Source organism: Eptatretus burgeri, chromosome 8 (genome assembly GCF_056783735.1).
Source record: "Eptatretus burgeri isolate ZD-2024b chromosome 8, Ebu_testis_v1, whole genome shotgun sequence".
In the NCBI taxonomy this organism is placed as follows: domain Eukaryota; kingdom Metazoa; phylum Chordata; class Myxini; order Myxiniformes; family Myxinidae; genus Eptatretus; species Eptatretus burgeri.
The window spans coordinates 33052538-33079037 of NC_140968.1; the positions used below are offsets into that span (position 1 = coordinate 33052538).

General features: G+C 42.1%; 1 protein-coding gene across 1 annotated transcript in view; it reads left to right on the forward strand.

The window, feature by feature from the left end:
* LOC147021474 (uncharacterized) overlaps positions 1–26500 on the forward strand; it is a 56737-nt gene that overhangs the window by 24279 nt on the left and 5958 nt on the right. The window contains exon 4 of the mRNA XM_085893744.1: positions 23223–23394. Within this exon, the coding sequence (XP_085749870.1) occupies positions 23223–23291 (69 nt within the window). The 3' untranslated portion in view covers positions 23292–23394. The remainder of the gene's footprint in view (positions 1–23222; positions 23395–26500) is intronic.

Genomic DNA, 26500 nt, shown 5'->3' on the forward strand with positions numbered 1-26500 from the left:
ACACTATACATATTGCTCTTTCCACTCATGTAGTGCAGCGCACTCTTTGCAAAGCATTTAACAAGTGTGGCCTGGACCAGCTGAATAGGGAGGTAAACTGGAATAGCACTTGCAAGTCCGAAATATCGAAACCAAGGCTACACCTGGAGCACTTCGTTTTGAAGCAGCATGCACACCGATGGGTCTTTCCAACTGAGCACAACTACGTACGGTACTCACTGAGGTCACAATGCAAATGTTAAAGTGTGAATTAAAAAATTTGGAGGAGTCCGAGTCCATTGTAAAGTGTCTGTCTCCTTGCCCCCTTCTTCTGTCATTGCACCGTATCTCACTTTTCTTTCCCCCTTTCCAGTAAGTGGACATCAGGTTGCATTGGGATTGTGGTGTGGGTGGTGTTGGTATTATGGAGGGTGTGTGCGCTCAGGGATTGGATGACTGGGGTTGGGGTTGTGGAGGTCTGGTGAGGCACAGGGAAACTGGGCTTAACATCTTCACGCAATGACGCAACACTCTCCATGTGAAACACCAGGGTGACATTTTATTGTTGGGTCGAAAATCTAACCCAAAACAAGAAAGCTCAAAAAGAGCATCTCTGAGCTAATATATCAGCCACATGTGCAATTACAATTTCTTTAATTGACCAAAATTGTGAAAAAAAAATACGTCAGAACGTTCCCGAATTGGCCTAAACGCCTTTTTATGAAAAGAGGCATGTTTGCAATCATATAACGAGGATAAAGACGTTAAAATAGGAAATGGAGGAAACATTGCCGTCCGCACGGTGTCCAGCTATTACTGAAAATACTCGGCTTTAAGCAATAACAAACCAGCATTTGATGACTTCTCCATACTTTTATCTCCTTTCCTTTTTCAATTGCATTCCATGAATTTAAACCTCATTTGTTTTCCCTCTAAAACAAAGATCACATCTGTCTCTTCCTCTTTATCAGTGGACACCGCTTCTGGCCTACAATAGATCATTTTTCATTTCACTACTCCAGAGGAAACATCACATCACATTCACATGTCGTATGAAGGATATAACTACTGTATCTTACAAAACATTCATAACGATTTTTAAATAATGGAGGAACTAGAAGGGCACTCTTCGACGTTGTGCCATCGTCAGATATGCCTCCCCCCACATTATTACATCATTATACATACATGTACCAAGTTTGATTTAAAACCATGAACCCAGATTCAAAATATTAAATAATTATGGCTGCCAGACCATGCATCCAATCAGGTTAAAATTTAAATCATATATTCCACATGACTACTCGATCATAATTGTGATGTTTCATACTGATTGATGAAGCGGTTCAAGAGAGAATTTTTTTTAAAGATTTTCGGTTAATCTGGGATGACTGCAAGACCATGTGACCTTTTAATTATTCATGAAGTTTCCCCTCGACCTGTCACGCCGTTCTGGAGAAGAAGATTTTTAAAGTTTATTCTTAAAAAAGAATCATAGCTGCCAAATCATGTGACCTATGACATCATGGTTGGAGAACTTTTTGTTCCTAATGGATGGGATATCATACTTGTGAAGTTTCGCCTCAATCTGTTCAGCTGTTTTGGAGAACAACATTTTTGAAGGCTTGTATGTTAAAAAATATGCCTGCTGAACCACATGACCAATGATGTCATCAATTTTTTCCCCACATACAATTTTGCCCCAGATGACCCTTAAAATTTTTCATCCATATCCAATTATGATGCCATAATGAGGCCATCTATGGCATCATCAAAAAAATCACACTTATTTCCCATGGGGAGTACTTGATGTTCCAAGTTTCAATTTTGTCCATGGAGCAGTTTCGGAGACAGAGGTCCAAAGTTTTTATTTTTTTCCAACATGGCTGCCACACTACGTGACCTATGACATCATAATTACCAATAAACATTCTACATGAGTCATCGCACCTATGAGGATGGATGTCCGGACAGAAAACCCGAAAACATAATGCCTCCGGCGACTTCGTCAGCGGAGCCATAAAAAATACATTTTGTTTTGGATTTCAGAATCGGATCCGACTAATGCACACAACATCCAAGTCCTCAGACAGTTATTTCCATAAATGCATGTTCAGATTCGACCCATCACCTTGTCTGGTGGGATTCTAACTCTTTGATGTGTTGGAGAAGGGTAGAGAACAGGTTCCCTTCCTTTCCTATGGGATAACCTTTTCCTCTTTACGACGTCTTCATGACATGATTTTGTGTCTTTTTCATTTCTGCATGAGCGATCTTCACCGTTCGTGCACGTGATAGCCATTAGCCCAATGGAAACTCTTTCTATTCCCTTTCCATCAAGACACATCGGCTTGGAAATAGACGATTTATTTACACATTTTATTTTGGTAATCATTTTCACATTGGACTTGCAGGACATTTGAAGAAACATGCCACAAGTTATTCTTGGACAGTTATTCTGACAGTCAAACACGGCTGTGGATCATTTACCTCAGGACCACCTTTTTCCATCGACGTTTGACACCCGGTTCAGCAGCTCTATGGACACAAGCTGGGTCTTGTTCTTGTCGGGCTGAACAGAGAGGTGATAATTACCTGTTGACGTTTTGTGAGCGCTTCACGTTTTCGCTTGGTTGTTCCGGAAAATGGCTGCTTTCTGGCATTCGTCCAGCACCCCGAACATGGCGTCGTAAGCCAGGCCTGGTAATTGGGAGTTGCATCTCGTTTGATTGTGAGGAAAGAATGATCACGAGAATTGACCGTTGGAGTTCACATGCCGCGATGCGCCAATAGGCAAGTTGGATTTGGCTGAAGTCTGCTTGAGGCTCCACCCACACTGGTCGCCTATAAAAGGATGGGTGAACCGCCTTCCTGACAGTTGGTGACAGCTCCTGATAACTCCTGACGGTTCCTGACAGCTCCTGACTGTTGGATGTAGCTCCTTATAGCTCCTGACAACTCCTGACGGTTGTGGACAGCAGCAATGGCGGTTGATGACAGTTGGATCATTCCTGCTGGTTCTGCTGGGTACCTGATTCTTGGCATCCCTGGTTCCGGAAGGTGATGATGTGACGTCTATTGGTGTTCGAGCCTGTTTGTGGGTGGGTGCATGTTGAGGCAGGGCGCTGGCAGCGGACCAAGGCACGCTCACACATTTTGGGTTGTTTTCGTAGACACACGACGACTTCTGCCTTGGTAAGCCAAGACCGGATTTCCTTTCCCCCTGAATGATCTGATGGGTACCCATGTCGCATGTTTAATTGTTAAGTAAGGCATAGTGATAAGCATCTGCTCTTTGTCCATTTTTCTAGAAATGCTTGTTGACTTCTTTATTTGTTTGAGATTATTTTGTTAATTGAATGTTTGATTGATTTGAATTCATCCATTTAAGAGTACAAGGAAATATTAAGTCCTTCAGTTTACTTTATTTTTTTTTATAATTATAAATTCCTTGTTGACGTTTCAACCTGTCCATGATTGTCATTTCTTTCCATTGATCCAGCATTGTCCGAACCTAGATAGACTGTGAGGTAATTCCCAAACTAATTAACCTGTCATAGTTGGCGTGCACCAGTGATAAACGCTTGGCCGCCTTACTTAAGATCTAATCAAGATAAGATTGGTGCATCGCCGAGGGCACGTTCCCTGGTCAGGAAGCCACGTGACCTCTATTTAAATGGCAAATTGGACGGTGGACACTGGAACTCGTGGTTAACTGATTGGCATTCGTGGTTGTTAAGCAACCCACCGTACAACAAAGTTAATTGTGAGCAGTGGCCCAAGGTTCGGTTCTTCCGAGGAGAAATGAGGATTAACCCCCTCAAAATACACTCGCTACCCGTGGCCGTAAAAAAATATTGTTTGCACTACTGTAATGCACCATCCTTCGGATGGACATCAAGCCAGTTGTCCTGCAAGCTCACATATTAGTTTGTGGACGATAAAGTCTTTCAAGAAAAGTGAGTGAGTTATCACCAGCACACTGAACTGATTACAAATCCTTGCCAAAATAATCTTCAGTCGAACCTCAGGCCTCGCCTGTCGGTTCGTGAAAGAATTAGGCCCAAAACTTTTCCCTGGCTGACCCTGCAAAGAGGTAGGAATACTTGGGGCCTTCAAAGTATAGTATAATAGTATAAATAGTAGATATAGTAACATATAGATTCACTTGCATTGTCCATACAATCCTTGCTCTTCCGAAATATTCTTTCCTAATCATAACTTCATTCAGTGCAATCTGCTCCAGTTCTGTCACCATTAACTTCTCATTCATTTCGCTCTCAGGTCCCCTTTATTAACGACTCTTTTAGCCAGCTGTTTACCTGAGCGATGTTTGGAGTGTTATTCTTCCTCCGTTTGTGATGAACTTGAGGAAGCAAAGCTTGGTATGGAGTATTGCAATGAAAGGCTCTCATATCAAGTAGTAGTGGTCGTAGTAAGAAGATATGCGTTTCCTTACAACTGGAACTTCAACACAGGAAGAGGCCATAAGGCCCCTATCTCTTTCTCTATCAAGTGCAGCCTGTGGCTGCTGGTTGCATCATTGGTTGGGATGCGGCTATGCCGCTGATGCAGTGTCCCCCTTGCCAGTACATTGGTGCTCATTTTGCCGACCTCGGAAGGATGACAGGCTGAGCCAACCTCCTGGTGCATTTTTTAATTCAGCGGCCAATGGGGCTTGAACTCAGGACCCTAGGATCCCAAGCCACTACCCTAACCACTAAGCCGACACCAGGATATAAGGCCCCTCAAAGACTGCGCTATTATTAGCGACTCATGATTGAGCGACTGAGCATCAAGCAAGGAAGCATCACGTGCCATTTTCATCAAAGTCTTCAGTATGACTCAATCGACTGGGGGTTCAAACTGTTCAAACTGCCTACCTCCCAGACTTAGAGCAGACACACTAACCATTGCACCACCAGGGCTGTTTTTCGTGAAATGATTCATGAGAGGGTTTAATGAAATGTTATCAAGTAAAATACTCCACTGACTTTACAAAGGTTTATTATTCTCAATGCCCCGCATGCTCGAAGGAAAATTTTGCCCTGCGTGCTTGAAGCGAAAGGTGGGGTTGAGCAATGGATTCACTTTGTCCATCTGTCTGTCTGTCAGACATGGTCTGTCTGCAGACATCACTCTAAAGATTGAGGAACGACCTAATTTTAATTGAATATTATAGTTTGGTTATTCCAGAATATGAATAAGAACATGAATCGGAACACGAACCTGCAGTTTAGCAATACTTTGGCTCTGAATTTAGAAAATTGTGCGGAATCTTATCCCGAGTATACATGTGCTTGAAGGGCTTGGTTTCCACGGTGTCAAGCTGAGCAAGGTGTGAGGCAGTGAAGCCACCCCTTCAGGGAGAGCAGTACTCCATCAAGCTGTGGGTAAAGCCTTATCGGTGAATCGGAGTTCAGGTGTTCCAAGGAAGGACTTTGTACGATGGAGGATGCCCAGTTGGTGACTGGCTTTTGAGACAAACTTTGAAATGTGGTTTGCACAAGAAAGGACATGACTGATAGTGAGACCCAGGAGTTTGAATGACTGAACTTCCTCAAGAGAATTGTTTGGAAAATAGATAGGACGGTTTGCAAGATGGTCATTTTGGAGAGAAATCGTGAGAGTATGAGATTTGTCAGGATTGAAAGACATATTCCAAGTGTTTGACCAGCTTGTGATTCTATCAACATCTGAAGAAAGGGAAGAGACTGTAGCCTGCCTGTCTGAAGGATGAGAGATGTCACCGCAGAGGATTGAGACATCAGCAAATAGATAAAGAGGGTTTTCCAAAGATTCAGAGAGATCATTTATGAAAGATCAGGAACAGGTCTGGGCTCAGAACAATGCCTTGGGCACTCCAGCCTTGACAGGGAGAGCCGATAAAAGCCACACACTGGCTACTTGAGTCGAGGAAGTCAGAAAGCCACGTGTGCAGTTGGCTTTTGATGCCATAGGCAGAGAGTTTGGAGAGCAAGGCAAGATGACAGACTGTATCAAAAACATGAGATATATTGAGAGACTGCCCTGTTCTCACACCTGACATTGAGGGACTCCATCCATTGTTGGGTGAGTCGAAACAGCATGTTCAAGGTAGAGTGACTTGATGTGAAACCAAATTGATGATCTGTGATGAAGTCGTTGGAGAAAAGGAACGATTTCATATCAACTGTGATGATGGATTCCATGACCTTGCTGATGATTGGAAGTAAGCTGATATGTTTGTCGTTAAGGGGATCAGTTTTCGCACCTTTTTATGTTATGCATTGATGTTGGCAGAATAATAATTGTTTGTAAGGTTTAACTAAGTCCATACGTGCCTCTCCAAAAAAATAGTGTAACGTAATTTTTGAACGGGCTCATATTGGGGTTAAACATCTGTGACTGTGCAATGAATCAGCTCGTTTTGATATAACTGTGCAGAGGCTGACTTTAAGTGAGAGGTGTCAAGTTAATATTTTAAGAGTGCTTTACATCTGTTTCCCAATAGGCCCGTTACCAGATTTTTCAAGCAAATTCACTCACGCTTAATGGTGAAGTCCTCCACCTCAAATGACCACGTACAGATTTTTATGAACACATAGGTTTATTACAACAGAAAGAGTGGGAGGGAGAAAGAGCGGAATACACACACACACACACACACACACACACACACACACACACACACACACACACACACACACACACACACACACACACACACACACACAACAAAACTGAGGTAACATATATCTTATTCATTCACGTGGGAACACGAGACAGACACGGCTCTATCAGATCTTATTCATTCGCATCGGAACAAGGGACAGACATGGCTCCATCTCATCTTATTCATTCAAATGGGAACACAGGACAGACACGGCTCTATCAAATCTTATCAATTCACATGGGAACACAGGACAGACACGGCTCTATCTCATCTTATTCATTCACATGGGAACACAGGACAGACATGGCTCTATCTCATCTTATTCATTCACATGGGAACACAGGACAGACACGGCTCTATCTCATCTTATTCATTCACATGGGAACACAGGACAGACATGGCTCTATCTCATCTTATTCATTCACATGGGAACACAGGACAGACATGGCTCTATCTCATCTTATTCATTCACATGGGAACACAGGACAGACACGGCTCTATCAAATCTTATCAATTCACATGGGAACACAGGACAGACACGGCTCTATCTCATCTTATTCATTCACATGGGAACACAGGACAGACACGGCTCTATCAAATCTTATCAATTCACATGGGAACACAGGACAGACATGGCTCTATCTCATCTTATTCATTCACATGGGAACACAGGACAGACACGGCTCTATCAAATCTTATCAATTCACATGGGAACACAGGACAGACACGGCTCTATCTCATCTTATTCATTCACATGGGAACACAGGACAGACACGGCTCTATCAAATCTTATTTATTCACATGGGAACACAGGACAGACACGGCTCTATCAAATCTTATCAATTCACATGGGAACACAGGACAGACACGGCTCTATCAAATGTTATTTATTCACATGGGAACACAGGACAGACACGGCTCTATCAAATCTTATCAATTCACATGGGAACACAGGACAGACACGGCTCTATCAAATCTTATTTATTCACATGGGAACACAGGACAGACACTGCTCTATCTCATCTTGTTCATTCACATAGGAACACAGGACAGACACGGCTCTATCAAATCTTATTAATTCACATCGGAACAAGGGACAGACACGGCTCGATCTAATCATCATCATCATTGACATGACAACACGGGACAGACAGAGAACACAAGGTTAATGAGACAGATTAGAGAATGCAGGCTGAGCCACTTCTCAACAGCAATGATGAGGGAGTTGAGTGGATAAAGAAGGCATATATATATATATATATATATATATATATATATATATATATATATATATATATATATATATATATATATATAGTTACGGAAATGGCCCTTATTGGAATACGAAATATAGGATGAGCTCAGATCCCCCATTAAATGCCTGCTTAGCTAGGTTGTGTGGTAAAAATGATGTTATATGTGTGTGTCGGGAGATATAAAAGGCTGTTTTGTTGTCTGAGCGGTGGTGGTGGAACAAGGGTCCCCTTTCCTTCCTCCCCTCTACAGACGATAGGCCCCGCTCAGTCGGCTGGGAGGGTGTGGCCAAGGGGAGGAGGTGGAGATAAGGGGAGGAAGTGACGTGAAGGGGCGGAGCTTTTTGGTAAGTTTCGCCGAGAGAGGCGTGCTGGTGGGACAAAAAAGGAAGAAACGAAAGGAAAAGGGGAGCTCTCAGTTTGGACGAGCGTTGGGTTCTTGAGGTGTGCTCGGAGTCGCTACGAAGCGAAAAACGAGGGCTTCGTGGAAAGAGCTGTGTGTGGAGAACAGTCACTCTCGAAAGAGTGCTCGTGTTTTGGAGGCGAGCGATCGAAGGAGGGTCAGTGTGGAATCTGCCGGTACAAAAACGGTGGTCGGCTTTGAAAGGCTGCCTGCGCATAGAGTCGACGATCGACTCGTATGGGGAGGTGATCGGGTTCGGCCTGCCTCTGGCCGTGGAGCCTGCGTACTTGCTCACATCAATGGCTCGTCACGTTTGCCGATCCGCTTGCTGGAGCCCGTCAACCTCGATTTGGGCCTTGTCTGGAGAACAGGCCATGCCGGGATTTGTATGCTGGACCGTGAGAGAGATTAGCTGAGGCCCAATGTCGACCCTACGCGAGGTCAGAGCGCGCGAAGACCGCGTGCGGTGCGAAATTGGCAAAGGGAGGACGAGCTCCATTTCGCCACGCAGTGCATTCGAGCTGGAGTTCAAATCCCTGGACAGCCGCCTGTTGTGATTCCCTTTTGACACTGTCCTCTCGTCCATGAGACATCACCAAGTACTCTGTCTTGTCTTGCATGCATGCTGTTTGTGCTTTTCTGCATGTGTTGTATAAGGCATATTTCGGTAGCGACCCCCTCAACCTTTAGTCCGTGGTTCCCTAGTTAAGAACGGGTTGAGGATTGTTAATAAAACCATTGTCGTGATTGTTGCTTGTGTTGTGATCCCCGATGTTCCCCAATAAATCTGGTGAATTCGTGTCGCGTCGAGGAACGATCCATTCAATTGGCATATAACACCAAAAAATGGTTACAGACTGGTAGACTCTGCTCGGTCTCTGACAAAACCAGTCTGTAACTTGGGGTTCTATTTCCCCAACTGGCAAGGTACAAGGATTACGTTGGTATCGCGATTGAAGGCGCATGACCCGAGGCCTGTGCTGAGCCAGCCGGCGTTATAAACCCTGGAGACGGTGGTGGTGAGGGTGGCGCCTAGGACTGGGTGAGAATCCCGCCACCCCGGATCCGCAACAATATATATATATATATATATATATATATATATATATATATATATATATATATATATATATATATATATATCTTTTTCTTCTTTCGGCTGCTCCCGTTAGGGGTCGCCACAGCGGATCATCAATATGATCCGCATCGTGATTTGGCACATTTTTTACGCCGGATGCCCTTCCTGACGCAACCCTGGTCACCTCTTGCGACACAGGGATCTGGCACACCTATTTTACCGGGGTATACACCGGCCCAGTACACTGGTACTCATTTCGTCGACCTCGGAAGGATGACAGGCTGAGTCAACCCCCTGGTGTATTAATTCAGTGGCCCAACGGGGCTTGAACTCAGGACCTTTTGGATCCCAAGCCGCTGCCCTAACCACTGCGCCAACCCCTAACGGGAGTATCCGAAAGACGAACAACATATATATATATATATATATATATATATATATATATATATATATATATATATATATATATATATATATATATATATATATATATATATATATATATATATATATATATATATATATATATATATATATATATATATATATATATATATATATATATATATATATACAGGGTGGCCTGAAAGTCCCTTCCCAGTGAAGCATTGTTCTTGAACTCTTTTAATATACAGGTTTTATTGTACAATACTTACAATAATTAATTTGTCATTGTATCTGTATGTGCTCCATCATTCTTCTGAGTCAGTGTTTCCGCATACCATAGCGGGCGAGGGCAGAGGGGAAGGGACGGAGGGAAGTGCGAGAAATTTATCAGGGTAAAGTAAATGTATTATATATATATATATATATATATATATATATATATATATATATATATATATATATATATATATATATATATATATATATATATATATATATATATATATATATACAATATTGTATCACAGGTTGTGACCACAGTACGGTCATTCTTGTCATTTATTCCTCCATCTGTGGTTGAGAAAATCTTGGAAAAAATGTAATTAGCGCTGAGGACGTTGGGGAGGGTGTTGGGGCATTTTGAGTGTGGGGAGAGGTTGAGGCCCCAACACCTGTTTTTAAGCTTGTATAAATCCACCAGTTTTCTGCGCAATTTATCCGTGTTATATCTTCACTTCATGCTTGTCTTGTGTTATCAAGCGTGGGTAACATTATTAGAGTTAGTCAAGCACGCCATGTCCTCATTCCCAAAAGCAAACGACTGGCTGCAGGGAGCATTTATGTTTATCACAGCACACAGTACGTATTTATTCCACGTATTGGCGCCTTGGAGTGCAGTGGTTATTGAAGCTGTGTGTCAACCTGCGGATACGTCACATTATCAACGAGATTTGCCAGAGAAGGTGCTTTGGGCAATTTGTTGCACCAAAAGAACTTTTTGCGTGACTGAGTGGGTGTGTTTTGTTCATGGGAAATAACACGTGAACATAAAGTAAGGATGTATGGTATATACAGTTTATATAGGTATACTTACAGGGTGTCATAAACCAAAGTCCTTGGGCAACTTTGAACCTTTATACCGTTTGATGTACACATACAAGAAATATACTGTAAATAGTGCATGAAAGCAACATAAGTCAAATTTTGTTAATGTTGCTCTTATTGCTACTGTTAAATCCACAATTCCCCTGGGTTTCTTGATGTGTTGACATTTCCTGGTGAGGCAACTTCCACATCTGTGGTCAAGTCAACCACCACAATTACCCCATTTGGGAGATAGAAACATCAAGAAGTTGGTTTTTTCCACAAAAAAATACTATTCTCAGGAAAAACAAACAAAACAGTAGAGAAAACACAAAGCAAAATTAACTTGCAGAAAGTATATAAAAAGTCAGTGTCTCTCACATACACACACACCCTCCTCATCACGGAGTGTGTAGCGACATGTGATGAGCTGTTGCTCGCTCTCCCCCCCCCCCTTTCCTCACACCCCTCTCTCCACTCCCCACTCCCCCACCCCTCGTGTGTGTTTGTGTTTGTGTTTGTGTTTGTGTTTGTGTCTCTCTGTCTCTCTGTCTCTCTGTCTCTCTGTCTCTCTGTCTCTCTGTCTCTCTGTCTCTCTGTCTCTCTGTCTCTCTGTCTCTCTGTGTCTCTCTGTCTCTGTGTCTCTCTGTCTCTGTGTCTCTCTGTCTCTGTCTCTCTGTCTCTGTCTCTCTGTCTCTGTCTCTCTGTCTCTGTCTCTCTGTCTCTCTGTCTCTGTCTCTCTGTCTCCGTCGCCCTCCTCCACTCCCCACCCCTTAGTATTCCTATCAGCGAATTGATGGGTGGCGTTGGAGTTATGGAGTGGACAGACACACACACGCACACGCACACGCACACACACATTTATTATTGTAGATTGTAATAATTTTTAATTCATTTACTCTTTGAAAAAATTCTCACACCACCCCTCATTCTCTATCTCCCCCTCTTTGTATTGCCATCAGTGAAGCAATGGTTGGTATTTGTTAGAATAATAATAATAACGAGTGCGGAGGAGATGATGCAAAGAGCTCCGCTTATAGTATAGACCCATATTAGTTTCATATATATATATATATATATATATATATATATATATATATATATATATATATATATATATATATATATATATATATATATATATATTATACAAAGCCTGGTTTTGGCGCAGTGGTTAGGGTAGCGGCTTGGGATCCAAAAGGTCCTGAGTTCAAGCCCCGTTGGGCCACTGAATTAATACACCAGGGGGTTGACAGCCTGTCATCCTTCCGAGGTCGGCGAAGTGAGTACCAGTGTACTGGGCCGGTGTATACCCCGGTTAAAATAGGTGTACCATATCCCTGTGTCGTAAGAGGCGACCAGGGTTGCGTCAGGAAGGGAATCCGGCGTAAAACATGTGCCAAATCAGTATGCGCATCATACGGATGATCCGCTGTGGCGACCCCTAACGGGAGCAGCCGAAGGAAGAAGAAGATATATAAAATTCTTACCACTGACTCACTGACTGATATGAAATATCGGTACCTTCCGGGTGACGTAAAAAGCTGAAATTTTGCATTCCGATGGATCGTTTCCGTACATAGGAAAAATTCACAGAATCGTCGGGTGCAACCCATAGATGAAAATATAAATAAATGAAAAAAAAAAAAACATGAAAAAAATAAATGAAAAAAGTGCAGGTGAGTGACCCGAGACAATGAAAAAGCGTGGTAATTTTGTGCCGACAGACATCAAAGCCGTTACACCAGGAAAATCACAGAACTATCGGAAAGCATTCGTAAATGAAAATAGAAATAAATGAAAAAATATATGAAAATAAATAAATGATAAAATTCAATGCAGGTGAGCAACCCACGACAATGCGAAACACAGTTCGTATGTTTACACAATGTGTAAGCACACCCCACGAGTATAATATATAAAACTTTTTCTAAGCACTGACTCATTGACTGATTTTAAAGATCGGTACCTTCTGGGTGACATAGAAAGCTGAAATTTTGCGTTCCGATGGACATCACAGCCAGTACATCGGGAAAATATCACAGCATCGTTGGACACAATCCGAAAATGAAAATATGAATAAATTAAAAACAAAAATAAAAAAATGCAGGTGAGTGACCCGAGACAATGGGGAAGCACGGTAATTTTATGTGCCATCGGACATTAAAGCCAATACACCAGCAAAAATCACAGAATCATCAGAAATAAATGAAAATAAATAAATGAAACATCAAATGCAGATGAGCAACCCGAGACAATGGGGAAACACGTTTCATATACTTACAGAGTGTGTAAGCACACCTCGCTAGTATATATATATATATATATATATATATATATATATATATATATATATATATATATATATATATATATATATATATATATATATATATATATATATATATACATAAAGGTCTTTCCAACCACTGACTGACTCACTCTCCCAATGACTGATATTAAAGCTCCGTCCGTACCTTCCGGATGACGAAGAAAGCTGAAATTTTGTGGGCTGGTGGACATCAAAGTCAGTACACCGGAAAAAAAAAATCACAGAATCGTCGTTCAACATCCTTAAATGAAAAAATTAATGAAAAACAAAATTAAAAATATAATTAAGGTGAGCGACCAGAGACAATGGGGAAACACGGTTCGTATGCTTACACAATGTGTAAGCACATCTTGTTAGTACATGTAATACAAGCCAGTCGGCGACGAGGGATTCGCTAGGATTGAAGCGTTGGATACTATGCTTTTCATTCTGACCGATCCACCGACGAAGATTCATTGCCAAGACGTATTGGTTCACATACAATTGTTCCTCTGCCTGGCAAGATTTTTCCTATTGTGTATTTTGCCAACTGGCACTCCTCATAAAAAAATGACGGTAAATAGACACACTATATTTGAAGGACTACCATTTGAAAAACAATCGGTTTGTTGGTTTGTGCTGTGGAGCCTCGCGTTGCAGACACACACACACACACACACACACACACACACACACACACACACACACACACACACACACACACACACACACACGGAAAACCCGATAAACTTCTCTCAATGCTCTTGTTTGACCACACCTCCTAAGCCACACAATATTTTCCATAAGCCACGCCCACTTTCCAACGCAACTCCCACTTTTCATCAACCACGTCCACTTTCCGGAAGCTCCGCCCACTTTCCTCAGCCCCTCATAAAATATGACGGCAAATAGACACCCGATTTTTGAAGGACTACCATTTGAAAAATAAAACCTCAATCAAAAATCGGCTCAAGTAAAATTTTCTAAATATCTCGAAGTGTTTAATTCCGAAGTCTCGTTTCTCTACATTCAAAACTGAAGGACAAGTATTGAAAATACTGTACGCAGTTTTTCGGCCGCTGCACAGCAACGGTGGTTGCTAGGCAACGAAATTCAAGCGCACATTCCCACCCCATATGGCACCTGTTGGCAAAGTTTCATCGAAATCGGTTTGCTGACACACATACACACATACACACATACATACACACACACACACAGACGGAAAACCCGACAATAAGGGATATCTAGCATATATAGCGAATCCAATAAAGCTCTCTCTAACCACTGAATCACTGAGTCCCAAACTCACTCACTGACTGATATTAAAGATCGGTACCTTGTGGGTGACGTAGAAAGCTGAAATTTTGTGTGCCGGTGGACATCTATGCTGATATATCAGGAAAAAATCACAGAATTGTCAGACAACATCCATAATTTAAAATATAAATAAATGAAACCAAAAATTAAAAAAAATGCAGGTGAGAGACCTGAGACAATGGGGAAGCACAGTAATTTTGTGTGCCCACGGACATCAAAGCCAATACACCAGAAAATAAACATAGAACCATTGAAAAGCAACCGTAAATGAAAAATAATAATAATAATAATAATAAATAAATGAAAAATAAGATCCAGGTGAGTGACCCAAGACAATGGGGAAGCACAGTTCGTATGTTTACACAATGTGGAATCATACCCCACTGGTATATATATATATATATATATATATATATATATATATATATATATATATATATATATATATATATATATATATATATATATATATATATATATATATATATTGTTGCGGTCTTCGCGCCCGCCGGCGTGCGAACGGCCACGTAACTCGAATCGCGGCACGTCGCCCACCGGACGGACAATCCAGTCGTGACCCTCTCGGACTAACGCCGGGAACCAGTCACGGGTGGACCTTTCGGTCTCACCGCGATCGAGCCAATCAGCCCCCGCGTGGGATAGGGTTGCTCGCCAAATTCGAACTACCTAAGTACCCACGCGGAGGGTAGACCGGGCGATCGCACCTCGCCGCAGGTCGACTTCGGACACGGGCCACTTAAGCGACCCGTTCCGTACTATCAGAATAACCGAGCGGTGTTATCGTCGACCTCGACGGTTCGATTAATTATCGGGCGTATTCAGCCCACTACCAACCCTTTACGTGAAGCAAGATGGGGATTCAATGGAGGAAAAGACGAAGCGAAGCGGGAGAACAGATCAACAATAAAGCACATTTATTCGCGACGAACGGAAAGCACACAAATACAATTCCACCAAATGCACACAAAAAAAAGAAAACACAATTCCATTTACACAAAAAGCAAACATAAAAGTGAAAACACAGTGCAGAGCTAATACCGACTACCGAGCACACGGCAACACTTATACAATTCTACTTCACAGACGGCGCCGACAACACATACCCAAAACCAAGGAAAAGAAATACCTCAAGAATGAGGCAGGCCTGAGGCCGAGACCGGGTCGGGCCTACCCGTCTGGTGATGAGACGCGGAGCGGCGATGGCCACGCAACCCGCGGGCCTCGTGGACAGTGCCTGGCTGGGGGTGGGAACGGGGCCCCCTTGGTCGCACTATCTCAGCGCGGGGGGAAACAGGAGGGGGTTGCTGATGCTCGGGGTATAGAGGATCTTTATTATCCCTGGTGTGCGTCTCCACCTCGGCCAGGTCGCGCTGCCGGCCTCCCTCGGGCGTGCAGCTCCTGGCACCGACGCGAGCACCCCCTCGTCCGACTCTCTTCAGCTTCTCCAGCCACTGCAGGCTTCGGGCTCCAGTCTTCCACACTCGTCCCCTCCGTTCCGACTCCTTCTCGTTCTCGACTCCTTCTCGTTCTCGTTTGCGACTCTCTCTCGTTCTCCTTTGCGACTCTCCTCTGACTGACGAACACCGTCCTTTTATCCCCCCCGTAACTTCGCCTTTGACCCCCTCCCTTTGACCTTTCACCTCGCTCCCCATTGGCCCGAGAAAAAGTGGGCGTGAAGGCTTTTTGATCCACAAATTTGCATATATTGATCGTTCTGGAGGCGGGGCCAATTCGCCCCTCGCTCACCGATTGGACGGCAAAAAGTGGGCGTGTGTCGTTTTTGATCCGTTTTTGAAGCACAAAATCCGTGATTTTGTACACGCTGTTCGACGCGCGTTCTGCATGAGTCCAACACCGGTACCCACAGCGGGGCAAGAACGGTGGCGATGCTACGGTGGCGAGGTGTGACGGGAAGGTCGTGGCGGTTGTGGTGAAGCGGTGGTTGTGGTCGGTGGTTGATGTTGTGGTTGTGATCGTAATCATGGCGGTTGGTCCAAAATAAAGATAGTAAAAGAAAAACGGCTATCCTGAAGAGTCGCAGCACGTATAAATGACATGTATTCCCACTAGACAACGGGTTTGGGCCTAACTACACATGCACTTACCGAGATACCTCACCTAAGGGACCTGAATGGTGGTTTGCGAATCTGGTAACCACAACAATATATATATATATACACACATTTAAATAAATATATACATATTAATATATATGTTATAAAATGGATGTGCTGATCATTTCCTGGAGTGGAAAATGGATCTCGTCGTGGCCATCTTGGAGTGTGTAATCACTAGTGACATCATTGATTGAGCATGTTTTGCTGTTTTCCATCCATAAACATCCAATTTGAGGGATCATGGCATAAATATAAACCTTAACTGGTATTTTGTACCACTCTTGATATCATATGAGTAATCCATGGAGTATTTGTGTCGTATTTCACTCGCAATAGTTTGTGAAATACTTCCACATGACGACTCCACTCATGGCCCATCGCATATCAACAGAGTGCTCCACAATGCTTGTAATGTTCTCTCTCTTTAGATTTCGAGGGGAAAGCCATGAAACTGCTAAATATTAGATCGGAGCGGCTCTGATGGCCAGTTTCAAAATAATTGGCCCAGTGATAAGGTAGGAGAGGCAAAAAAGCTGGAATGTTAGCAGATCGACCAACATCGCCACCCATCTTGTAATGGCTATTTTAACCTTACAATATATTGTTACGGATCTGGATTCTGAGTTTATCACGAAGGAACTCTTCACATCTTTACCGACCTCCAGCTCTGAGGCCGCTGACCACAGATAACTCTGCGGTCTGACAGCTTGCGAGGAAACTGTGGCCTCTGATTAGAACCATTTCTGTCTCTTTTGCAATTTCAAAAAATCACTTTCTTTCATGAAGATCCAAAATTAGATCAGCAACAAGCTCATAAACAAAGCAAAATCACATCAGCAGCCTTTTTAACTCACAGTATGTGTCGAAAGTAAATAAACAAAGTATTAATAAAACAATTATGTAAATTGAAGTTCCTGTCTGTCCGTGCGTCAGCGGCCGCTTTCGGTGCTGCTTTTGCATTTGTTGCCTGGATTTGAATGCCGACCCAGCTATAAACTGTTATCCCAGTGTTTTACAGATTGGGCGGTTCATCAATATTTGTGCCATCCCTCGGATGGACGTTTAACAGTGTCCCATCATCATTATTACGTCGCCTTCGAATCAAAATTTCGACCTGACAATTAAACCTTTGTTAGTTAGAATTTTTGATTCTAAGATGACTATGAGTTGGTGGACACGTTAAAGATCCCACAAAGCGTCCCCAAGCTATTGCTGACACCCTACAAATTTCTGTCCTAACTTTAGTCGAGCATCACACCTGACCAGCCGGTTCGTGAAAGACTTGAGCCACACTCCCCTGGCCAACCCCGCAAGAACGTGGGACTTCAAACAGAGCATAACGTAATCTTTCGCCAGCCATGACTCTTCAATCAAGTAACGATGAGGAGGTGAGGACGAGCCGACGAGGGGTTTCGGTGTACTGTTTTAAAAAAATATATATATGGGAGAAGCTCAGGCACCTCAAATGACTCCGGGGCAGCGATCCCCCTTGCCCCACCCCCCTCTCATCGGCCCTGATACCACCCACCATCAGTCCGAATCAATCAAATACACTCATAGTCCCACTGGCTTCCATACATTCAGTAATGTTGACAATAATAGCTGCTCGGCCTACCTAGTTGTCTGCCACCAAATGCAGCAAGGCTGATTTGCCTTGCTGAATAAATAATGTAAATCAAGCTCATTTCAGCTGAATAGGGATAATTTAACTAATAAATGAGGAAATCTCTGTATGATAGTGTGTGTTTTATTCACTTTTCTCGACAACCGGTCATCCGATCTACTTCAAACTTGGTAGGTGTATTGCTTGGGACCCGAGGAAGTGCAGTGTCAAAATATATATATGTATATATATATATATATATATATATATATATATATATATATATATATATATATATATACATATATATACATATATATGTATGTATATATGTATATATATATATATATATATATATATATATATATGTATATATATATACATATATATATATATATATATATATATATATATATATATATATATATTTGAAAAATCTTCTTCTCTCAAGTGGTTCAACAGATCAAGGCGAAACTTCACACGTATGACCGCCTATCCATGAGGAACAAAATGTTCACACATATGATGTCATAGGTCACATGGTTTGGCAGCCATATTGTATTTACCCTAAAACCTATAAAAAATCTTCTCCAGAACGGCCTAACAGCTCGAGGGGAAACTTCACACAAATGTTCCCCAAGCCATGTGTGTATAAGTTTCTTAAAGAATAACTGATAGATCACATGGTGTGGCAGCCTTTTGGATTGAAGAAAAATATTAAATAATGTTTTCTCTGGAACTGCTTAATCAATCGACGTGAAACTTAAAATTTATGATCAGAAGTTACAGGAAATATATATTTTAAATTTCAACTTGATTGGATGCACAGTCTGGCAGGCAGAATTATTTATTTTCGTGATGTGTTTCTTATTTATTTGTGATTTATTATTATTATTTTTTGAATAAGGCTCACTTGTCTGTGCCTGGATGGGTTTGAGAGTAGAGGAGTAGCAGCTGAAATACAAATCCTATCCTGGTTCTGCCTGATGACTTCATCTTTGCTTTTTGCTTGTTTGGGTTACTTCTGATTACTCCAATGCAGGACTGTACCTAGTTGGTCTTCCATTTGATTTGAATTGAATTTATTTTAATCCCATTCTAAATTCATTTGAATAATAATAAACGTCATGGGTCAGGGGCAGGTGTCCAATCAAAGCGGGGTAGCATCAAAGCGGGATGTCTGAGTATCCGGTCATCACTGCCCGCAGTTATAAAGTGGCAGTTCTAATTATGTCTCATTAATTATGTAACACACCAGTACACAAATGCCACACAAAAGAAATCCTGGTGAGGGTCTTCCATCTCTGATTGCTCTTTTTCTTGTTTGTTTTTTTCTTTGTTTGTTTGTCCGCACAGAACTTTAGTGTTCTTCTCCACAACCGCTTGTCGGAACGAGACAAAATTTTCATTGTATTTTGCAAGAGCAACTATGCAAGTAGAATGTTATATTGGTAATTATTACATCATAGATCACGTGGTGTGGCAGTCATTTTGGAAAAACAGAAAAACTTTGGACCTCTGTATCTCTGAAACCGCACAAAGGAAAAAATTTAAACTTTGCACATGGCAAGTACTCCTCATTGGAAAGTAAGTGATTTTTATGACATCCATGGTGCCTTCATTATGACGTCAAAATTGCATATGTAGAACGCTGCATCTGATCAGTATGAAAATTTTTGAGGGTCATCTCAGGATAAAATGGTCCACAGAAGAAAAAAAAAAAGATTACGTCATAGGTCACGTGATTCAGCAGCCAATTTTTAACCTTCAAAAATCTTCTTCTCTGAAGTAGCTGAACAGATCGAGGTGAAACTATACACATATGACCGCCTATCCATGAGGAACAAAAGGTTCACACACATGACATCATTGGTCACATGGTTTGGCAGCCATATTAGATTTATCCTAAAAACCTATAAAAAGCTTCCTCTCCAGAATAACTGGACAGATCAAGGGGAAACACAACACAAAACAAGTCCTTGCGAGGGTCTGCAATCTCTGATTGCTATTTTTCTTGTTTAAATTCAGTGAGAGATTATTAGCCGTTATCCAATCAAAAACATGTTCCAGTTGAACATTGACTGTTTCCACTGGACGATGTGGGTCTAGACGAGAAAAGAAGATAATTAAGTCATCTGTAAACAAAATGAAAGACAACACATCAGAGGATTTATTGAAATCATTAATATCAATTGGAAATAACAGAAGCCCTAATATAGAGCCCTGCTGGACCACACACGTGACCAATTCCTGGCTTGATTCATAATTATTTCAAATGACAAACTGTTTTCTATTTGGAAGATAATTCTCAAACCACTCCAAGGCCTTTCCTCTAATTCCATAGTATGATAATTGATGCAAGGGAATTTCATGGTCGATGGTATCAAATGCCTTGGAAAAGTCGAGGAAAATATTGACTGTGTGGAAATGATAATCAATGGCATTTACAACCTTATCAATGAATGTTAATAAAGCATGAGGGGTGTATTGTATGTGAACTGGTGCAATCACCACATCCAAATCTCCACCCAGGTTCGTGCTCCCGAGCCTTTTATTCCAATCATCCATGCACTCTCCGAGAGCGCTACCCTCAAGACATCTCATCAAACATGATGCCACAATCAAACATTAACTAAAAGAGCCACAATCACTTTCTTCCAACCAAACATATTTTCCCCCATTCTGAAATAAACCCATTATCCATTTCAAAATCAAAGATCCTCAATCTCAACCCCAAACTGACACCAACATTTTCTATCATATGTGATCAAAGATTTAAAGTTAATTTTGAGGGGGTTTGCACCATATTCATGGATTATGCAGTTTATGTACACTGGTAATCTCTCAAGTATTGAGGATGCTTCCGAATGCGACCAGATTTGCGTTCGCCAGATTGTAGCCCAGCTGAATCATTGCGATGCTGAGATTGATTCTCATCTTGAAGATTTTGTGGAAAGAAGAGGCAGTTGTCATCATTCTCTGCATCTTGGATGTTGGTTGTTACCAGACGTCATGCATTACACTTTATTCCATCTCCGAGTTGGTAGCCATGATGACCCAGTTGCTGCAAGATCTGTTGGGGTGGTGATAGTGAAGTCGCGAGTTTATGTGCACGGTTGAGGAGTTTCACTCTGACCCATTGGCCCACTGCAAATGAAGGTGACTTTGCTCTCCACCGCTTGTCTGCATATTCCTTCATTTTCTGCTGTCGCTTCACAATAGGCTTTGCCATCACTTCAATCTTTGCACCTGCTGATGCAGGTGGTTTCAGGAGATTAAGTGGTAGGTGCAAGTTACGCTCTTTCATTAGCTCTGTGGGCATCTTCCTGGTCAACGAATGAGGCGTAGAACGAAATGAGCACAACAGAGTATGAATCGCCTGATCAAATGTCTGTTCATCAGCCAGACTTGCTTTTATGCTCTCTTTGATGACTCTGTTGAACCTCTCCACCCCACCGGTGCTCTGCGGATTATACCATGTAGTTTGGTGATGTTCGATACCATTGGCCTTGAGGTATTGTGTGAATTCCTCAGATGTAAATTGAGGTCCGTTGTCTGTCGCAATGGACTCAGGAAGCCCCCATCTTGTAAACGTCTTGTCCAGGATGCTGATAATGGACGAAGCTGTAATCAAACTAGTAGCTGCGATCTCAGGCCATTTGCTGTGAAGATCATGGACTATGATTAAGTACTTCTGGTTGTGAGGTGCAACTCGAACCACACCGAAGATGTCCACCTGTGGCTGTTGCCATGGTTTCTCCAGCCATAATCTTGGCTGAAGAGGAGCAGGACGTGGATCTCCTGCTTTCTTGCTGAGGACACATGCTTCGCAATTCTTAACAAACTGTTCGATGTGTGTGTCAATACCCAACCACCAAATCAAATCGCGACATTTCTGATTCATTTTGACGATCCCGGGATGTTCCTCATGAGCGAAATGCATTACTCGCTGCTGCAGCTCTTTTGGGATCATTGCATGAGTGCCGCAAGTGAGACAACCTTCATCAAAGATGGATAACTCATGTCGAATCCTGTACTAGGGTAGTAGCTCCTCTGTGATTTGTTGAGGCCAGTCCGGTTTGGAAGAATTTGGACAGTTTTTACAGAATTTCCTGCTGTTGAGATTTTGATTTGAGCTCGTCACGAGTGACTAATTTTGTGGTTGCATTTGCAATTACAGTATTGACAAAGGCATCAACTTCACTAATAACCTCATTCTTGGTGTTTGCTACTTGGGTTATAGGACTGAGCATGTCCGCCACTTGATTACAGGACCCCGCCAAGTATTCCACGTCAAAGTCATATTGGTAGAGACGATCTGACCACCTGTAAATTTGAAGTGGTTGATGTCCAGATCCCGACATAGCGAGTAGTGTTGTCAGTGCTTCATGGTCTGTGCGGAGCATGAACTTTCTACCATACAGATAGACGTGCTGGTGTTCGTGTGCATAGATACATGTGAGCATTCCCCTGTGGAGTACTTGCATTCTGTCTCAGAAAGTGTGCGAGATGCGAATGCTCCAGGTCGTTCACTACCTGTGATCCATTGTGAAAGTAATGCTCCCACTGCCGTACCTGATGCATCTGTCGTGACGGTCGTCTTTGCATTAGGATAAAAATGTGCAAGGACTGGAGGAGATGTGACCTTCTCCTTCAGCGTGACAAATGTATGTTGCTGGGTATGAGTCCATTCCCAGGGCACATCCTCGCGCAGTGGTTTACAAAGAGGTTCAGCATTCTCTGCGTAGTTGGGTACAAACTTGATGTTGTAGTTAGTGGTCCTGTGGAATGATGCAAGCTCTTTTGCATTTGACAGAGTAGAAAGAGTCCTAACTGCTTCAATGTTGTTCTGTGTGGGGTACACCCTGTTGGCTGTCACATGATATCCTAAAAAGTCAATCTCTGATGCTGCAAAGAAACACTTTCCCTCATTCAGCATCAAGTTGTGTTTCGCTAGTTGTGACATCATTTCATTCAGCCGCTGATCGTGTTGTGCTTTGTCTTTCCTGTAGATGTTGACGTCATCAAGGAGATTGAGAGTTCCCTCAATACCAGACAGAACTGAAGAGACGATCTTCTGAAATGTACTTGGTGCAGAACTGAGGCCATATGGCATTCTACGATACTGGAACATGCCTTCATGAGTCACGAATGCAGTCAAATGTCTGCTCTGCTTTGCTGAAGGTACCTGTAGGTAGCTTCTCCTCAAATATAACTTTGTGAACACTGTGGAACCGTGGAATGAAACAGAAAGTTCATTTATGGTTGGAAGTGGGTATTTATCAGGAATAACAGCTTTATTCACTGACTTAAAATCAACACAAAGTCGTAGCTCTCCATTTTTATGTCATGAAATGACGACATTCAACACCCATGTAGACGAATCAATGCGTTCATTGATGCTCTCTGATTCAAGGCATTTTAGCTCCTGAGAAACTCCTTCGCGAACAGTGAAAGGTAGACGTCTCAGACCTTGAGATACTGGTGGATTCGCAAGGTCCACTCGAGGGGCGTGACAGTAACACTTACACTCCCCAAACCCAATAAACAGGGAAGGGTACAGGTGTTTCTATGCATTGTCTTTGTCTGCAATCATGTGGATGTGTGTACCGGTCGGGTATAAAAGTTTGAACCCAAGCTTGTCGAACAGATTAACACCCATTAGGCTCTTGCCTTTTGCAACATAAAGGGTGAAATTATTGAGCTTGATACCCTTGTAGTTCACAGGAACAGTTGTCGTTCCCAACACCTGGATGATGGAATCATCGTAGGCTTGAACTGTATATTGTGCAGAGTTGAGTGGATAAGACAAAGTACTTATGGTAGAGATTGCCACTCACAATGGAGACTTTTGCATTTTTTTATAATTAATGTATTTAAGCTGGGCTTGTTCAGCAGGATTCGATTTGTACATGTAATACAAATTGTTTTTTTCATATTTATTGCTCTCAATAAGGATTTGGTGATCCATGGAGATCTTGGAATCTTCATATAATTTGAGTATTTCAATGTCCGCAAAGGGATGATTTCATCATAAATATGCATTAATATTTCCATAAACTTATCAAAAGATTTATTACTATTTTGCAGGACCTAGACCACACCATCAAATACACTTCGATTTTCTTTTAATCGACTAATATTTCCAGAAGTTAACTTACAAGTTAATTTTCTATAAGTACGTTAATGGTGACAAATTAAATCAGGTATTTCGACAAATATTAGTAAGTGCTTTGTAATGTCTGATAAAACAATTCCTACTTCAGGAAACGGATAAACATGAGTCAAAATATTATCAATCAACGTGGCTGAATGGTCAGCTATTCTTTTTGGTCTGACTCTAATCGGAATAAACGAAGTAGTCAAATCATATCAAAGAAATCTTGATAAAAGGAGTTTTGGCTATGATGAAGAAAATCAACATTAAAGTCACCCATCAGAAAGCTGTGTTTTTCTATGAACATAGGATTTGATAATAGAACTTGAAATTCATGTAAGAATTCATTTTAGTTACACCTTAATGATCTATAAATAACACCGACCAAAATTCCTTTTTTTTAACCAAGATTAATAATTTCAATAAAAATCGATTCTGTACAGGAGTCATACAATTTAACTCAGAATGAATCCTGAAATCATAATTCAAGCAAACAAATAATGCAACTCCTCCTCCTCTGGTTTGTCTATTATTTGTTACTGATTCGAAACCCGGCAATGAGAAGAGAGAACAAGATTTATCATCGTGCCATGTCTCCGAAAAACTGACCACAGAAGTATTTAGGTTGATTTTTTTCCAAGACTCTTACTAATGTTTCTTACGTTGACTCAAAAACATGAAAGTCTGGCAATTTTAAAAAAGATTCACCAAAAATCAATATCTGGTGTTCTCTCAGGGAGTCACGCATCATTGGTCCTTCACGCATCATCAACAGTCAATTGTTAACATTACTTTTCATTTTGTAGCATTTCTTTGTTCTGAAATGATGATTAAATATTTCACGTACCAACTTGTACCAGCAAGACTCGGCTTCCTGCCACTGTGCTTCAAATGTGTGACGATTTTTGAATGATGGCTTCCCAACCAAGTGGATCGGTAGATGTGGACCAATTGCTTCACCAACTCAATCGCCTGACCTGTCCCCCATTGGACTACATTTTATAGGGCTACGTAAAATTGTTGTTTACTCATCAAAATCACATTCTTTGGATGAACGTAGTGCTACGATCACAAATTGCATTCATGTAATTACTCAGTAGTAACTAACTGCAGAACGTTTTCAACAATTTGAAAAATTGTATTGAATAACGTATTATGAAAGATGGCGGTTATGTGTTGAAGCCTAAACATTTGAACTGCATTGATAGAAAACTTGTTGAATTTTGCTCTCATGCACCATTTATCGTTTGTTTCCATCATGTGAACATCTTTTTTTTGCTTATAGGTGCTTATAAGCTTACAGCTTATATATTTTGCTCAATGCTTATAGGTGTCAGGTCAGGTTCGATCTGTGACCTGCTACAGGTACCATGTAAACCTGTACTAACCTATTCCATGGTCGGGTTGTCGGCGACTAAACCGTCTCCCCCACCAGGTTTTCTGGTGAGGAGGGTGTTTGGATATGGACACCCAGCAGGATTAAAAACAAAACCTGTCAAAGGGCGGAGGAGCTCATTGTGAGCCAACGGCCATCCATATCTAGTGCCCAACTGTGTCTGCGGACTTCCTCCTGCAGTTGGGTTACTTTTTATGAGGAGGTTGGTGGCAGGATTTGCACTCCAGCCACCGTAAAACCCTTCATTCCGCAAAACGCAAAAAAATCTGAAAACCCACTCCGTGGGAGTACCTCCTGCGCAGCTTCCCTTCGCAGGGCAGTTCACCGGATGATGGGATTGGGGCAAAGCCTTCGGGACCCCCAATCTTTGATGAAAGGAGGGAAACCACGGGGTAACATCCCTGGGTCAGATTGCGGGAGAGTGTGTCGGAGTGGTGTTGAGGTGTCGTCCACCAGACGGCGGTCTCCTTGGGTTAACCTGAGGCGGTCCCTTCGGGTGGGTGCCTGGAATGTCCTATCCCTAAGGGAGGATGATCACCTGTCTCTGTTATCATCTGAGCTCAAGCGTTTGTATATCGGGATTGCAGCTCTCTCTGAGGTTCGGAGACTGGATTGCGGCGAGATAATGGTGGGTGGTTACACCTACTATTGGTCTGGTTGCTCTGATGGTTACCATACCCAAGGGGTTGCTGTTGCTGTGTCCAATAAGCTGACCCCAATGATAATTGAGGTAACAC